This window comes from Bubalus kerabau, chromosome 1, assembly GCF_029407905.1.
Source record: "Bubalus kerabau isolate K-KA32 ecotype Philippines breed swamp buffalo chromosome 1, PCC_UOA_SB_1v2, whole genome shotgun sequence".
In the NCBI taxonomy this organism is placed as follows: domain Eukaryota; kingdom Metazoa; phylum Chordata; class Mammalia; order Artiodactyla; family Bovidae; genus Bubalus; species Bubalus kerabau.
In genome coordinates, this window is record NC_073624.1 from 225,904,977 (window position 1) to 225,922,891 (window position 17,915).

At 41.1% G+C, this 17,915-nt stretch overlaps 1 protein-coding gene across 25 annotated transcripts in view; it reads right to left on the reverse strand.

The window, feature by feature from the left end:
• Positions 1–17,164, reverse strand: part of PRELID2 (PRELI domain containing 2) — a 343,715-nt gene extending 326,551 nt beyond the window's left edge. For 24 of the 25 annotated variants that reach the window (XM_055556919.1, XM_055556920.1, XM_055556924.1 and 21 more), the window contains exons 1-2: positions 17,036–17,164; positions 15,644–15,839 (exon numbers count right to left, since the gene is read on the reverse strand). In XM_055556919.1, coding sequence (XP_055412894.1) covers positions 15,644–15,724 — 81 coding nt within the window. In that variant the 5' untranslated portion in view covers positions 15,725–15,839; positions 17,036–17,164. The remainder of the gene's footprint in view (positions 1–15,643; positions 15,840–17,035) is intronic. The other variant, XM_055557047.1, reaches the window with a different exon arrangement.
• Between the last annotated feature and the right edge of the window lie 751 nt (positions 17,165–17,915).

Below are 17,915 nucleotides of genomic sequence, written 5' to 3' on the forward strand. Positions count from 1 at the left end.
AATTAAAAGATACTTACTCCTTGAAAGGAAAGTTATGACCAACCTAGATAGCATATTCAAAAGCAGAGACATTACTTTGCCAACAAAGGTCCGTCTAGTCAAGGCTATGGTTTTTCCAGTAGTCATGTATGGATGTGAGAGTTGGACTATAAAGAAAAGCTGAGCACCGAAGAACTGATGCTTTTGAACTGTGGTGTTGGAGAAGACTCTTGAGAGTCCCTTGGACTGAAGGAGATCCAACCAGTCCATCCTAAAGGAGATCAGTCCTGGGTGTTCATTGGAAGGACTGATGTTGAAGCTGAAACTCCAATACTTTGGCCACCTGTTGCGAAGAGCTAACTCATTGGAAAAGACCCTGATGCTGGGAAAGATTAAGGGTAGGAGGAGAAGGGGATGACAGAGGATGAGATGGTTGGATGGCATCACTGACTCAATGGACATGAGTTTGGGTAAACTCCAGGTGTTGGTGATGGACAGGGAGGCCTGGCATGCTGTGGTTCATGGGGTCGCAAAGAGTCAGACACTACTGAACGACTGAACTGAACTGAACTGAACTGATAAAGTCATTATAGGGTTTCCTGGTGACTCAGCAGTAAAGAATCCGCCTACCAACACAGGAGACCTGGGTTTGATCCCTGGGTCAAGAAGATTCCCCTGGTAAAGGAAATAGAAACCCATTCCAGTATTCTTGCTTGGAAAATCCCATGGAATGAGGAGCTTGGCAGGCTACAGTCCATGGGGTTGCAAAGAGTTGACCATGACTGAGTGACTTAACACGCACATATACAAAGATTACTATAGAAACATTTGATAATCCATGCCACTAGTCCAATCTGTTACCTGTGCTTTCTTACTAAACTGTATCTCCTTGTTAACCTAGACATACCAGGACATAGTATCTTTGAGCCAGAATCTCGCAAATTCTGTTCCATATCTTTATCTTAAAATCTATAAATATCCACTGTGTAGTCTTTGCTGTTATTTCTTTCAATTAATATTTTGGTGAGCCACCGCATGCTAGGCAGTTTTCCAGACACTGAGGAAATATCAATAAACAAAATAGATATACAGTTGATCCTTGAACAACACAGGTTTGAATTGAATGGGTCCACATATAGGGTTTGTTTGTTTGTTTTCCAACAAATTAGTACCTGTTTTCATTTTACTGATCTTTAAATCAACTGAGTGTGGTGGAAAGTTTGTGTTCATTTAGAGATCACAATATATGGACTCAAAAAAATTAAATTTTGAGTTCTGATTCTGCCCAAACTGTTTCAGTTTCCTGCCCTTTGATGAGTTATCTATCAATTCCTTTATTTTTTAGGCAGAGTTAGCAGTACACGGATTTTTGAATGTGTGGGGTGGGCACCCCAAACCCCCACATTGTTCAAGGCTCAATTGTAGTTACTGCCCTCAAGGAGCTTGCCTTGTAGGAAGGGAAACAGACATTGAACAAATTATCACACAATAAATATAAAATTACATATTCTTCCTTGAAAGGAAAGGGCCTCCTGGGAGATAATAAAAAGAGTAAGTAATTCAGTTGGGTATACCAAAGAAAGTCCTCCTGAGGAAGTGACATTAAATATGAGACCTGAGAGAAAAGAGCAATAAATATCTTTTGTTACTTTCTTACCTAGCATCAATTCACATTCTTCTTCAAGTCACCCAAGTCTTCCTGGAGACTATTTGAACATTCTTCCCATGCTCACTGCAATGGTAATTTGGAGACTTTTCTGCCCCGCCTCAAGGCTAGGATGGGGCCAAGACCTAGACTGTGTATCTCATGTCCCTGGCCAGTGATGTATCCAATTGCATCAGGCATGGGAGAATGACCTCTGTGAGGGAAATTATAGCAGCAAGACTCTATCTAGGGCCTTTGGTTTAAGCCGTTTTATCCATTGCACTAAGTATTGTGAAGATATGACCTTGAAACTGAAGGAGGGGCAATGATGTATAACAGAGAGATCCATTTCTGTATCAAGAAATGGATCTTCTTGTCATTATTCAAGCTCCAGTTTAGACTGTGCCTGGGCTTCCCTGGTAGTTCAGTAGTAAAGAATCTGCCAGCCAATGCAGGAGATGCGGGTTCGATCCCTGAGTTGGGAAGATTCCCTGGAGAAGGAAATGGTGACCCACTCCAGTATTCTTGCCTGGGAAATCCCATGGACAGAGGAGCCTGGTGGGCTATAGTCCATAGGGTCACAAAGAGTCAGACACCACTGAAGTGACTGAGCACTGACTATATCCATAACCCAAGAACTGTTGAGATATATGAAACCTAGCACATTCCTTTCTGGCTAAAAAAATGTGTGGTAGCTTTAGTGTTAGTCTTTTTTTTTCTTAGTACTGTTTCTTCTGGACATACGGTGGGACTGTACTTCCTCACTCCTTTAAGTCAGACTCTCTTATATTGATTTGGCCAGTATAATGTGAGCAGACTTAATGTATTTCACTTCTAGGCAGAGGTCTTTAAGAGCTGGTACATACCCACAACGTTATCTTCCCTGGCCATGGCAGTCAGATATGTTCCAAATGGTAGAGACTCTTGTCAACCCAAGATCCTGACTGAGCTGGACTAAGAGCAGAGCTCCCATCAACCAAGATGAAGAAATGAAAGCACTGACATCATGCAGCTGTTCTTCATTGTAGCATAACTTATCCCACACTGAGTTAAATCCACCACTTGAATTGTGTTTGTCTTTTGCAACAGAAATGCAATGAGTATAAGGAAGGCGGTGAAAAAAAAAAAAAAGATAAAGCATTCCAGTGAACAACTTATGTGAAGGGAAGAAACTGAATTGGAGGCTGAAATGGGGAAGACTTAAGGTTACTGAAGTGATCCAAGTAGGAGCCAATGTTGATTGGAGTATAGCAGTGGTATGGTGCCGGGGTCCAGCCCCGGCTGATCCAGGGTATTTGAAGGGGAGATGGCATCGGCGACTATTTAAATATTCATTAAAAATATAAAGAGCAATAGAATGAGGATAGCTCAGTAGGAAAACTCAGTGGAGAAAAGAGGCTGAGTAGCTTGGTTTACGTGGGAGACCAATAGAACTTCAAGACAAGAAGCTTGCACCACTTACGTAGGCCGCAGGCGTCCTTCCGTTCTCCCAAAGGAGAGGAGACACTGAGGCCTCCCCAGTCGGATCTTAGAAGCCCAGGCATAATTAGTAAGCTTGGTGGGTTCCGTGCTCCAGATGGAGACTCAGCCAGAGTGAGAGAGAGAGAGAGACATGGGGAGACCAGTATTTCGAGGAACTGATTCCAATTCTTTATTTTCCAGAGTCTGTTTTTATACACTGAGATGTTATACAAAAGTCACGCGGGGACAGCAGTCCTGACTTTTATTAAAGTCAGGTGCTTCATACAAATGTATACAGAGGTCTTAGGGGTGTTACATCATCTTCTTGCCAGGGGGCCTGCTGACAATTTACAACCCTCTCCTTGTGACAGCGGTCAGTCAACACTTGTTTCTCCAGGGGTGATTATTCTTAAAACAGACGTCACTCAAATAAAGTTACATTCCTATAGGGTGAGGGTGTAGTGGGTTTTAGTTAAGGAAAGAATTTGCTTAGCCTAAGGTCTAACGTGATTAATATCAAAGGTTAATACTTATTTCTTCTATATATTCATTAATGTGTGTAAGGGCAGGGGATGTGGAGACTTAGCAGTAAACATTGGCTCAACAAATGAAAAACCCTTCACCAATACAATTTCTAATCAGCCCACTATACTTATACTAATAATTTTCTAACTTCTCTAAAGAACCTGTTTTTAGAAGGTTTAAAGCATCTCGTGCCTCTCACGGTTGGGAGGCTGTGAGCAATCACATGTGGCCGGACAAGCCTGTCAGGCAGGCCAGAGAACCTTCAGAGGAGTTTGTAAGTTGAAACACTCCTGTCACGCCCAGGAATTATTATTAACTGGAGCTCTAAGTTAACTCCTTCTCCAAAAGAGGTGGTGGGGGACAGCCCCCCGTAAAGTCAGAGGTGTAGGTGAGAGCACAAAGTAGTAAAGTAGGCAGACTCTGGTTATGGGGGTAGATGCTCGAGGATTTCCAGGGGGACTCCTGAGGCTCCATCCCGCCTTTGCGTATGTCGAGCCTCCTTCCTCATGACCTTTGCCATGGGCGGAGTGCCTCATGCTGGCCCCCAACAGTATGGAATACAGAAAACAATGGGGAGATTATATATATAGGACTTTAGTTCCTCAACTAGGGATTAAACCCATCCCCCCTTCAGTGGAAGCACCATGTCTTAACTACTAGACCACTGGAGAATATATATATATATATATATATATATATTTCCCCCTGTACTTCCTCTTTTTTTTAAATTTAAATTTATTTATTTTAATTAGAGGCTAATTACTTTACAATATTGTATTGGTTTTGCCATACATCAACATGAATCTGCCACGGGTGTACAAGATACAAAATGTTAGGAAATAATTTTTCCCTGCCAAGACTGATTGCTTTGTCATTTTGACTTTAAAAGGCCCAGGAGTGCATTAAAAAGTTAATGAGCTGAGAATTAGGAGACCCAGAAATCTGGGGCTAAATCCGTTAAGTAGGGTGTGACCTTGGACAAGTTCTTTGCCTTTGCAGACCTTCACTTCTCATCTCTATAAAAGAAGGGGGAGCCAGAGTGTCTCTACATTTTTCTTTAAGAGCTGACATTCTATGGAGCCTGATCATATGAAGCTATTATATCAAAATGTTTGAATGAGGTAAGTGTCCCTGATTCAATTAAGGAAATAAAGAATGAAAACTCAGAAGACTTTGCCATAGTATAGTCATTTTGTGAATAGCGAAGTCAAAATAACACCCAGTGGCATAAGAAGGGCTGGAACCTTTTGATTATGATTTCATAATGATAGTTTAACACAAGTGTCTGAAAAATGGCCCAGACAGCATATGTGCTACATTGTCAATATGACTCACTCTGATTTGAATTCAGACAGACTCTTCTACATTAAATGTGTTCCTCCAAATATAACAAATAAATTGAGAGGCAGGGAAGGTACCCAAGCAATATTGAACAAGGTGAACTTCATAGGCACTTCATCATAACACTGGTCACTACAGCAGCATTTTCCCAAAGTTGTACTTAGAGGCTTTAACTCAATAAATGGACAAACATGTATGCTTAGTAGTTATTCCCCTGACTTTGTGCTTGATTTACAGAAATATCTATTAGCTGGGATTTCCCTGGTGGTCAAGTGGTTAAGTCTTCATGCTTCCAATGCAGTGGGTGCAGGTTCAATCCCTGGTTCACGAACTAGGATCCCACATGCCATGTGCTGAAACCAAATTTAAAAAAAGAAAGAAAGAAGAACTATCCATTAGCTTAATATTCCTGGCCCCTCTCTACTCCCTTCCTCATTCCTCCCCCATTAGTGAGTTTAGAGAAAAAAACCAAGTATGGTAGGTCAGTCTTTCTCTCCCTATGCTTTCTCTCTCTCTCTCTTTTTTAATTTGTTTATTTACTTATATGTCTGTGTCTGATCTTAGCTGTGGCATGCAGGATTGTCGTTGCATCGTGGGAGATTTCTCATTGGAACACACAGACTCTAGTTGTGGTGTACCGGCTCAGTAGTTACAGCGTATGGGCTTCCTTACTCCTTGGCATGTGGGATTTTAGTTCCCTGACCAGGGATCAAACCTGTGTTCTCTACATTGCAAGGCAGATACTTTATCACTGGGCCATCAGGGAAGTCTCTCCCTACCTTTCTAAATTTGCCCCCTTCAGGGAGAACAACTTCTGTGCTGTCCTTGGCTGTGAGGGGAAATGAGCCATGCTGCAGGGCAGGCCTGTTGGCAGATGTGTCTGTTCAAGCCTGGGGTTTACTCTTAGGGAGCCCAGAATTGCCCAGCACCTAAGCAACTCTGGTGGCTCAGAGGGTAAAAGTGTCCGCCTACGATGCGAGAGACCAGGGTTCCATCCCTGTGTTGAGAAGGTCCCCTGGAGAAGGAAATGGCAACCCACTCCAGTACTCTTGCCTGGAAAATCCCATGGAGAGAAGAGCCTGGTAGGCTGCAGTCCATGGGGTTGCCGAGCTGGACACAACTGAGTGACTTTCACTTTCTTTCACTAAGCAACAAGCCCCAGTGCAGCCTGTATTAGTCCTTAACCTCATATTTTGAGCTCCATTTGCCTGACTCTCATCTGCCTCAAGTGAGGAAGATGACATTTATTGAGTCCCCTAAAATTCTAACCCTCATATCCATCTTAATGGATACTGGAAAAATATATAGCCTGTTAATGAAACCCTATAATACCACAGATGTTATTGTTTAATATGAATATCATTCTTTTAAGGGTTTCACTTTAATGTTCAAACAAAAATATTAAGAGAACATTAATATAAATGGTACAAAATTATGAACTTGGCAAATCTGTAGAAAAAAAGTTATGAATTCTATGACTGACAGAAGTTTTGGAATTATTGTACTAAAGAGCAGAATGTGATATGAAGCATGTCTTGGCTCCATCTAGGAGCTTCATCAGATCAAAAAGATTGTCAATTCAGGAGAAAGGCTTGTAGCTGATGAAACCTTATATAAGACAAGAAAAGTATGGAATAGCAATATCATAAGTTAAATTGGAAATATCAGTGTGAAATAATAACCTTAATAAATTTGTTTTCAGCTCTCAGTGACCCAGTACCAACCAATTCACTCTTGTTCATCACACATTCACCTGTATTAATACATACCCAGGACACAGCTCCTGGTCTTTAAAATTATTTTCTGTTAAAAAAACAAAAACAAAAAAACAGAATCCTTTAGAAGGTAGCTAATTTCCTGATTTATGATGGAAAAAAAATTTCAGAACATCTCTCCAACATCCAATCATTGCCAAAAAAGCAAGACAGTTTTCAAGACTATCAGGGGCAATACATAAAGGATAAAGGAGTCAATATGAAGGGTGCTTCAAAGACCATTTGGTGAGCTTTTCAAATAAAACTCTTATTATACAAATAGAGCAGAAAACACATACACACATACACATCAAATGTATGCCCAGGTCAAAAAATAGAACTTAGGCATTTGTTCCATAAGCTCCATCCTTGAGCCTCATTCTTATCACACCTCTTTCCCCTTCTGCATATCTTCATTTTTATAATAATGCCTTTCTTGGGGTATCTCATTTGTTTTATCACCCAAATGTTCATCTCTAAACACTACAGTTTACTCTTGCCCGTTTTAAAAAGATACATCTCTTGCATTATCATCACCATCATCGCCACCATGGTTTATAGGACAAGATGAGTTTTGTGAAATACTATGGATTCAAAATGACTCAGAAGAGTTAATATGAAGCTTGACCAAAAGATTTCTGTAATAGAAAGTGGTGACTATAACAGATCATATTTATTTTTTATTGATTTTAATAATTAGGAGGGTTTGATATTTCTTCTAGTATTTCTTATATGAATATGGTATGTTTAAAAGCACAGTCATATGCCTACCTTATCTATTAAGAATAAACACTTGCCAGTGTAAGCTAAAGAGTCGGACACGACTGAGCGACTTCACTTTCACTTTTCACTTTCATGCATTGGAGGAGGAAATGGCAACCCACTCCAGTGTTCTTGCCTGGAGAATCCCAGGGATGGCGGGGCCTGGTGGGCTGCCGTCTATGGAGTCGCACAGTCGGACACGACAAGCGACTTAGCAGCAGCAGCAGTGTAAGCTATATAGCCCCAGAAAAAGTAGATGCCAAGAACACGAAGGACTGTTCAACTTAGGTGGGCATCCCAAATAACCAACCAGAAAGAGGGGTCCACAGCATTTGCCAGATGACCTACAGAGGAACACTACACAGACTTTAATCTCGCAACTCCTAGGAGATTAAATTTCAATACTAATAAGGGAGATGTAACTTTTTAATGCTAAGAGACAAAATCAATATTTGATTATGCCAAGATAATAGGTTTTATAACAATGGCCAAGCGATCTTTTTTTTTTTTTTTAAATCAGAGATAGATACTAGGTTGCAAAATTAAAACCCCAGGCATAAGATAAGGCCTGAAATAGTCTCACTGACCTTAACAGATGTAATTTAACTATAGAAAAGCTTACCATAGAAAGGTGATTTGAGTTAGAATCACCTTGAGAGAAACAAACAAGTATGACCAAGAATTAATCAGTCAATAAACCAAGTTCTGCAATCTAGGCTGTTCTGATAAGTTTATTTTTTCTTCAGGATCTGCTAAGAATTCTGTGACCCAAGGAAAGGAATAAAAATAATAATGCTGAAACTCTGAGGCTATATAAAAACTAACATAGAAAAATAAGAAAAGAAATAGAGAGGTATTAAATCCTTGATATTGATGCTTTAGAGTAAATTTATATGAAACTGTAAGCTCTATAGCCTTTGTTTTATATGTTTATAAATTAAGGTTTTGAAGTGTTTAAAAGGATCAGCCATTCTAAATATATAATTGCAGTTAGTTTAAACTGTTTAATATGATATGCTTAATAAATCTGTAATCAATGTTTAAAAGCCCCAAGAAAAACTGATTTTCAATTTAGGGTATTAGATTCATAAACTTAATAAATTGAGTTTTAAACAAAGAACAAATCGTTCTGAGTATTCCTCTCCATAGGAAAATCTGTCACAAAAAAAGAAAAGAAAAGGAAACAAAACAAAATGCTCTGTCAATAAAGACTTAGAGAGAAGGTAGTATTGCTACTGCTGCCGCTAAGTCACTTCAGTCGTGTCCGACTCTGTGTGACCCCATAGACGGCAGCCCACCAGGCTCCCTGACCCTGGGATTCTCCAGGCAAGATCACTGGAGTGGGTTGCCATTTCCTTCTTCAATGCATGAAAGTGAAAAGTGAAAGGGAAATCGCTCAGCCGTGTCTGAGTCTTCAAGACCCCATGGACTGCAGCCTACCAGGCTCCTCCGTTCATGGGATTTGCCAGGCAAGAGTACTGGAGTAGAGTGCCATCGCCTTCTCTGGAAGGTAGTATTATCTTGTGGTAATTATCTATCCCTATGTAACAAATGGTTCCCAAACTTACTGGCTCAAAACAACATCTATTTTCTCAACATTTATCATCCCACAGGCAGGGATCCGAGCAGGGCTTAGCCGAATGGCTTGGCTCCAGGTGGCTCACAAGGCTGCAATTAAAATGTCGGTTGTGGTTGAGCCTCAAATTCACGGAGGGAAGGAGACCCTTCCAAACTCACACATGTGTTTGTCAGCAGGATTTAGTTCCTAACAGGCTGTTGGACTGAGGGCCTCCATTCCTCCTGGGCTGTCAGCCAGGAGACACACTCTTCTGGCTGTTCCTGGCTATGTGATCTCTCCATAAGGCAGCTCACGGCATGGCAACTGGCTTCATCAGGTGAAGAAGCAAGAAAAGCCAAAAATAAAGTCATAGTCTTTTTTCCTTTTGCTTTGTTTTTTGTTTTTGGCATTTCCTCCCAACATTTTATTATGAAAAATTTCTAATGTACAGAAAAGTTCAAAGAATTACAGAGGAATAATTCTTAAACCACCTAGACTCTAGAATTTACATTTTGCTGTATTGCTTTATCACATGTTGATCCATTTATCCATATTTCCACTCATTCATTCATCCCCCAGTTCATCTTTTATAATGTGTTCTCAGAGATGGCATCCCATCATTTTTGCCACAGCCTACTGTTGCAAGCAAGTCACTAAGTCCAGTTCACACTCAGAGAATGACTGCATAGGATGAGTACCTATGTGGGGGTCACTGGGAGCTATTTTAGAAGCTGTCTACATGTGAAATTTCCCAAGGCACTGGCCCACACGACAATATACCAAGGGCCATGTGTGTGCATCCCAAAGTCATGTCTCTGCAAACACAAAATCAGCGGACATTTCTTGAACACTTTCTATGCACCAGGTGCTGTAGGAGAGGCTGGGGACTTAGTAATAAATGAGGTACACTTCCTGCTCTTAAGGATCCCATAGCTCAAAGAAAGACACCCACAATTCCATGAGAGTTAGACACTCTCCCGCTTCTTCCTCTCCTATAGCACCTTTAACTTTATTTTGCAAATATTTATTTAAATATCTGGTGCCCTGTGAGATGATAATGTCCCTGAAAGAAGGGACTATGTCTGTTTCATCTTCTGGTTGCTTGTGTCTTGCACATGGCCTGCCCTATAGGAGGCATAGCATAACTTTGAACCCTAAAAAGCAGACATGGTCAATAATCTACTAGGTATTCACATCTTAGTGTAAATTAATGGCCACAGTCTTCTGAGAATTAATCATTAATAAGGAAACAAGGACAGAAGTTGGACAAAAAGGACACCAAGAAAATTTCACAAAGAGGAATCCTGTAATGTTAAAAGAGATAAACATTGACTGACCCAGCAGCAAAGAGAGCGGGCGGACAAGTTGGAGAGCTGCGGCGGCACAGGAGAGAAGGGGAGCGTGAGAGGGAAGGGGAGCATGGCAGGCCCACTGGGGGATCCACCCCAGCACGTGGAGCCCGGGTGCCCTCTGAACAGCCTCCACCCAGCAGCCGTACCTGTGGGCACAGGGAGCCTGGGCAGTGGTGCACCAGATGGGGGTGGCTGGGGAGACCCAGTGACCTGGGAAGCAGGACAAGGAGCCAGAGCCGGACTGGGATGAGAAGGTGATGCCACCGGGGGTGCCACTCGCTATCTGGGGAAGATGCTCAACTACTGCATGCAAGATGCTGCCATGTTGGACATGGAGAAATGGAGGAAGCCTTCCAGGCACTATAGATCAAGCCCTGAGCCTCTGGAGTGGGAACACTGACTCTAAGACCCTAGACTACCAGAGAACTAACCCTAAGGAGTATCAAGTAGTGTGAACCCACACAAAGGAAACCACTTGAATACAAGACCCAGCATCACCCAACCACCCATAGCACCCTGTGCAGGATGCCTCCTCTAAACAACAAACAAAACAAAAATACAAACCCAATCATCAGCCGACAGGATTACCACCTCACTCAACCTTGCTTGTCAGAGGGAAAACATACAAACAAAACTCAGCAGAAATCTCACCCTATAGGAAGCTCACACAAATCTTAGGGCCAATCTTAGGAGGGCAGAAACCAAAAGGAAGAAAGAATTCCACCTTCTTCAAGGAAAGAATTCAACTTTCCTTGAAGCCTGGGAAAAGGAGACCTCAAACACAATAACTTAAATAAAAAAAAATGATGAAAAGGCAGAGAAATACTGCATGAATGAAGGAACAAACCAGAAACACAGAGTCCAAATAAATGAAGAAGAAATAGGCAAATTACCTGAAAAATAATTCAGAATAATGATAGTAAAGATCATCAAAAACCTTGAAAACAAAATGGAGAAATGCAAGAATCAATTTAAAAAGACCTAGAAGAATTAAAGAATAAACATACAGAGACAAACAACACAATTGCTGAAATTAAAAATACTCTAGAAGGAATCAGTAGCAGAATATCTGAAGCAGAAGAATGAATCACTGAGCTGGAAGATAAAATGGTGGAAATAATTTCTAAAGAGCAGAATAAAGTAAAAAGAATGAAGAGCTGAGGACAGTCTCAGAGAAATCTGGGACCATATCAAATGCACCAACATTTGAACTATAGGGGTCCCAGAAGAATAAGAGAAAAAGAAAGGCTATAAAAAAACTTTGAAGAGATTATAGTTGAAAATTTCCCCAATATGGGAAAGGAAATAGTCGATCAACTCCAAAAGGAACAAAGTGTCCCATACAAGATGGGACACTTGGTGTCCCATAGACACATACTAATCAAACTAACAAAAACTGAACACAAAGAAAGAATATTAAAAGCAGCAAGGGAAACCCGATATGATTAATGGCTGATCTTTCAGCAGAAACTCTGTAGGCCAGAAGGAACTGGCAGGATATATTTAAAGTACTGAAAGGGAAAAATTTCTAACCAAGATTACTGTACCCAGCAATGATATCGTTCAAAATTGATGGAGAAATAAAAAACTTTTCAGAAAAGCAAAAGTTAAGAGAAGTCAGTACCACCAAACCAGCTTTACAACAAATATTGAAGGGACTTATATAGTCAAGAAATACAACAGAATAAGAAAGAGCTACAAAATCAACCCCAAAATGGCAATAGGAACATCTATATCAATAATTATTCTAAATGTAAATGGATTAAATGTTCCAACAAAAAGACACAGACTGGCTGAATGGATAAAAAAGAAGACTCATATATATGTTGTCTACAAGGAAACCACTTCAGACCTCAAGACACATATAGACTGAAACTGAGAGGATAGAAAAATATATTCCATGCAGTTCAGTTCAGTTCAGTTCAGTTCATTCACTCAGTCGTGTCTGACACTTTGAGACCCCATTAATCACAGCATACCAGGCCTCCCTGTTCATCACCAACTCCCGGAGTTCACTCAAACTCATGTCCATCGAGTCAGTGATGCCATCCAACCATCTCATCCTCTGTCGTCCCCTTCTCCTCCTGCCCCCAATCCCTCCCAGCATCAGGGTCTTTTCCAATGAGTCAATTCTTCACGTCAGGTGGCCAAAGTACTGGAGTTTCAGCTTCAGCATCAGTCCTTCCAATGAACACCCAGGACTGACCTCCTTTAGGATGGACTGATTGGATCTCCTTGCAGTCCAAGGGACTCTCAAGAGTCTTCTCCAACACCACAGTTCAAAAGCATCAATTCTTCGGTGCTCAGCCCTCTTTATAGTCCAACTCTCACATACATACATGACTACTGGAAAAACCATAGCCTTGACTAGATGGACCTTTGTTGACAAAGTAATGTCTCTGCTTTTGAATATGCTATCTAGGTTGGTCATAACTTTCCTTCCAAGGAGTAAGCGTCTCTTAATTTCATGGCTGCAATCACCATCTGCTGTGATTTTAGAAACTATAAGCAAGGTGAAAAGACAACCCTCAGAACGGGAGAAAATAATAGCAAATGAAACAACTGACAAAGGATTAATTTCCAAAATATACAAGCGGCTCATACAACTCAATACCAGAAAAACAAACAACCCAATCAAAAAGTAGGAAAAAGACCTAAACAGACATTTCTCCAAAGAAGACATACAGATGGCTAACACATGAAAAGATGCTCAACATCGCTCATTACTAGTGAAATGCAAATCAAAACCATAATCAGATATCACTTCACACCAGTCAGAATGGCCCTCATCAAAAAGTCTACAAACAATAAATTCTGGAGAGGGTGTGGAGAAAAAGGAACACTCTTGCACTGTTGGTGGGAATGTAAATTGATACAGCCACTATGGAAGACGGTATAGAGATTCCTTAAAACTAAGAATAAAACCACCATATGACCCAGTAATCCCACTCCTAGGCATATACCCTGAGGAAACCAAAATTGAAAGAGACACATGTATCCCATTGTTCATTGCAGCACTATTTACAAAAGCTAGAACATGGAAGCAACCTAGATATCCATCTACAGATGAATGGATAAAGAAGGTGGTACGTATACACAATGGAATATTACTCAGCCATAAAAAGGAACACATTTGAGTCAGTTCTGATGAGGTGGATGAACCTAGAGCCTATTATACCGAGTGAAGTGAGTCAGAAAGAGAAAGATAAATATTTTATTCTAAAGTACATATACAGAATCTAGAAAAATGGTACTGAAGAACTTATTTACAGGGCAGCATTGGAGAATCACACATAGAGAATAGACTTACAGACATGGGAAAAGGAGAGCAGAAGGTGAGATGTATGGAAAGAGTAACATGGAAGCTTACATTACCATATGTAAAATACATGGCCAAGGGGAATTTGCTATATGGCTCAGGAAACTCAAAGAGGAGCTCTGCATCAACCTAGAGGGGTGGGATGGGGAGGAAGATGGGAGGGAGTTTCCAAAGGGAGGGGATATATATATACCTATGGCTGGTTCATGTTGAGGTTTGACAGAAAACAGCAAAATTCTGTAAAGCAATTATCCTTCAATAAAAATAAATAAATTTTTTTAAAAAAGAGAATTAAATGTTGACTGGATCGAACCTGGGTCTCCTGTATTGCAGGCAGATTCTTTACTGTGTAAGCCACTAAAGAAGCCCCTAGTTTGGTCAAGGCCTGACTTAACTGCCCCTTTCCTACCTCCTACCTCTTCCCCCACTCCCCTACAGACCCCCAAGCAATAAGGAAGTTCTACTGTGTTATGGTTCCTGGTCTTCGCTTCTCTGGACTGTACACGCGCTTTAGCACAGACAGTAATTAAATGCCACAATCTGATACTGACATAACTCCATTTCTTTTTCACATAATTGCAGGAACATGAACTCTCTATAATTACTTCAAGTAATTAGAAAATGAGGAGATGCAACTAATGAGGACAGGTGATAAAAACAACTGCAAATATTTCTTTCAAATTTACCTTTATCATAAAATTCACTCAGATTAAACTCTAGTGAACTGCAGACATTTTTTATAAATGTCACTGGTGCAGGTCGAAATGAATATTTTACAACTGTGATTCATGTTTTCAGAAGACTTAGAGTAAGAAGATCATCATCTTTCCTGTATATATAAGCTTAATCGATGTCTTTGGAAAGGTAAATTATGTGGATTTCAAAAAATACTTTAAATATGCAACATTGTCCATTCTCTCCAAAAGGAATCTTACCTGGAAGAGGAGGGGGTGGGGTGGGAGGGTGGGGGGAAAAGGAAGCCAGAATAAAAAGCAGAAAAAAGTAGAATTGTTTTAGGTGCAAATGTTTCAGGCATATGGATTCTGCCCTCCCCACCCGACAGAATCCCCTGAACAGGAAGGGAGGGGAAGATAAGCCATTTCAGACCACAGGGGTCTTCCAAGAAGGGTGGGGTTTGTGAAAGAAAACCCATGGCCTCTGCCGATCTTGGTGTGTGGAGAAGCAGATAGGCCTTGAGGCTAAGTTATGTGTGGGAAAAGGGGCCATGAAGATGTTATTCTACCCAACAGATTAGTAAAAGCAGAGAGTGAACTAGAAAAGAAAGAAGGAATCAGAAGTGGGGTTGTAAGTGACTGGCACAGTCAGCAAAATCAGTCTTGCTCAGTTAGGTTGTCTCATTACTATAATACAATACCAGCCCCCTTTTTCATGGTTTGTTCCTTTCACAAAGGCCTAGTAAGGCAAGATATTTGTGAGGATCACAGAAAGGGCCTATATGTTTATAGTCTGGATGGATGTGGAAAGGAGAACCATGTGTGGGATTGAAGCAGAGCAGAATCCTGAGGCGCTCCTGGGCAAGGAAGCCTTTCTGTGTCTCTGGTTTCTTGTTGGAGGGAATGGTCTCAGTGACCTTCCCTGAATCCCAAAGGTAACAGATTCCAGCAGTTACTAATCAGGGAAGGGAGGGGATGCAGAGACCACAGAAGAGTAGTCAAGAAACAATAGTGCAGGCTGGGGACAGGATCCTGGTTCTGCCTCAAGGGACACACATAGCAGTATCTTTAAGATCTTCTGCAGAACTAAAACTCCCAAACGGAAGGTGTTCCAGAGAGAAGGTCACACTTTGATAACCTCAAGAAGCTCATAAGGAGACCAGTTCAGTTCAATTCAGTCGTTTAGTCAGGTCCGACTCTTTGCGACCCCCTGGACCGCAGCACACCAGTCCTCCCTGTCCATCACCAACTCCCAGAGGTTACTCAAACTTACGTCCACCAAGTTGGTGATGCCATCCAACCATCTCATCCTCTGTCGTCCCCTTCTCCTCCTGCCTTCAATCTTTCCCAGCATCAGGGTCTTTTCAAATGAGTCAGCTCTTTACATCAGGTGGCCAAAGTAATGGAGTTTCAGATTCAGCTGAACTTCCAATGAATATTCAGGGCTGATTTCCTTTAGGGTGGACCACCTGAGGCCAAATGAAAGGAACCAGAAAAGGTCATAAAAAGATCACTTGAGGACAGATTAAAGGGATGCAGGCCCTGCACACACTCATCCTTACAGCAACACTGCCCTTGAAACATTTCTATAAAACTTCTCATCAAATCTTCCCAGGCTGGGACACATAGTTTTAGAGGCTCAAGCCTGCTGTGCCTCCCTTTGCCTGGCAAAGCAATAAAGCTATTCTTTTATACATCACCAAAAACTTTGTCTCCAAGATTCCATATGGCACCAGTGCACAGAGGCCAAGTTTGCAGCATCGAGACTAAGAGGTGATCCCTACACTGAATTAATTCCATTCTTAGGACAATTCAAGGTGTTCTTAAGTACAGAGTGCTTAGGTAGTGCCTTGCACACAGTACTGCTGATACATACTTATTAAAATAAATAAGTAGGCTTTGCAGTACATCCCCACACTGGCCCAGCTGACCTGGCCAAGCAGAGGAACTATGAATCACCAGAGGTGTTAGGGGAACTACTGACTGAAACCACTCACCCTGGCCAAGCCTGATAGTAACCACTTGCATGAGTTATCTTACAACAGGAGGTCCTGGTAAGGAAGGTGGAACTAACAAGCTACCACCAGTGGGAAGAATTCAGAAAAGGTCAAAAGGAGAGAAGAGGCACCAATCCATATATCCTATCCACCTCCCAGAATCCTTCTTGCCGGAATCCATCTTGGCTGAGTGATGTGTGTGCCACCAATGATAGGGATAGAACGAAGGGACCAAACAGATGTCTAGATAGCTAATCCCACAAGGGGATTGTAAGTAGAAAAATATGGGAGACCCCTGTAAGCTAATGATTACTGGAGAAAGCAGGTTTGCATAATAACAAAACCATGCAATAGAAGCATGTGACATGCCCCCAAACAATAAAACAGTGGTGATACGAGACCCACATCCTGCCCAGTGAGCTCAGTAAGTAAATGACTCCTGATGCAGGACATGCTCTCTGCACCCATAAAAAATAATAATTTGTGGATGTAGTTTGACCACACAGGGACAACAAAACTCCCTTCCACTTTTCCTTTCATTATAAAACTGTAGCCTACCACCACCCCCAAAAAAACCCTGTTGCCCACCAAGTTCTTAGGACACAGCATTTCTCTTGTAAATCTCACAAGCGTCCTATTCTATTAATAATAAACCACTTCTTATTTACCGCTTTGCTCTTGCTGAATTCTTCTCTGCACTGAGACAAAAAGGATTGTTGTATAGGAGTTCTTTGGAGCCCCCTGAAATGACACCAATCATTTTCACCAGGAAGGACCCTGAGTCAGAGTAATTGGCCAGAGACAACCTGGAAACTAATCCAATTACCATAAAACCTGAGACTGTGAGTCACGTGGCAGAGCAGTCCTCCTGGGTTCCCTTACCCTACTGCTCTGTGTCTGGGCACCCCTTCCCAGTAAAGCCTCTTGCTTTGTCATTCTGTGTGTTTCCCTGTACAACTCATTTCTGAGTATTGGACAAGAGCCCACTCTCGGGCCCTGGAGTGGGGGTCCCCCTTCCTCCAGCAGAGGAAGTAGCAGAGGAGGCCACAGTGTCCTCCTCAAGTTGTAAAACCAGTTCATTCATTCTGCTAATTAGATGCCCAAGGTTATAATCTCATTAACTACTATGTGTATTTTCATCTTCGAATCCCCTACTTATTAATTCTTTATTTTAAAAAAGAATATGCATAAAAGTCTATGAAACCAAACAGAAAATGTAAAACCTTTTAAGACTAAAAATACACTGTGATATTATATTATATATAATATTTTTTTGATCTCAAAATAAGAAAGAGATAAGTGTTTAGACTTTACCTTTCTGGAATCTGAAGTGGAATTTTGTGAATTTTGCTGGAATACAAGTGAACAGATAGATAGTGTGCCTTTTGAAAACAAGTGTTCATTTAAAATGTTTTGAGCTTTCAAAGTATATAGCATTATTTTTATTTTGACCACAGCATCACTGATATTTTCTAACATTCTTATTTGTTTCTAGTTCTCCTTATAGTCTAGGAGTCCTGGTTGGCTAACCTTGCCCTAAACTTACCG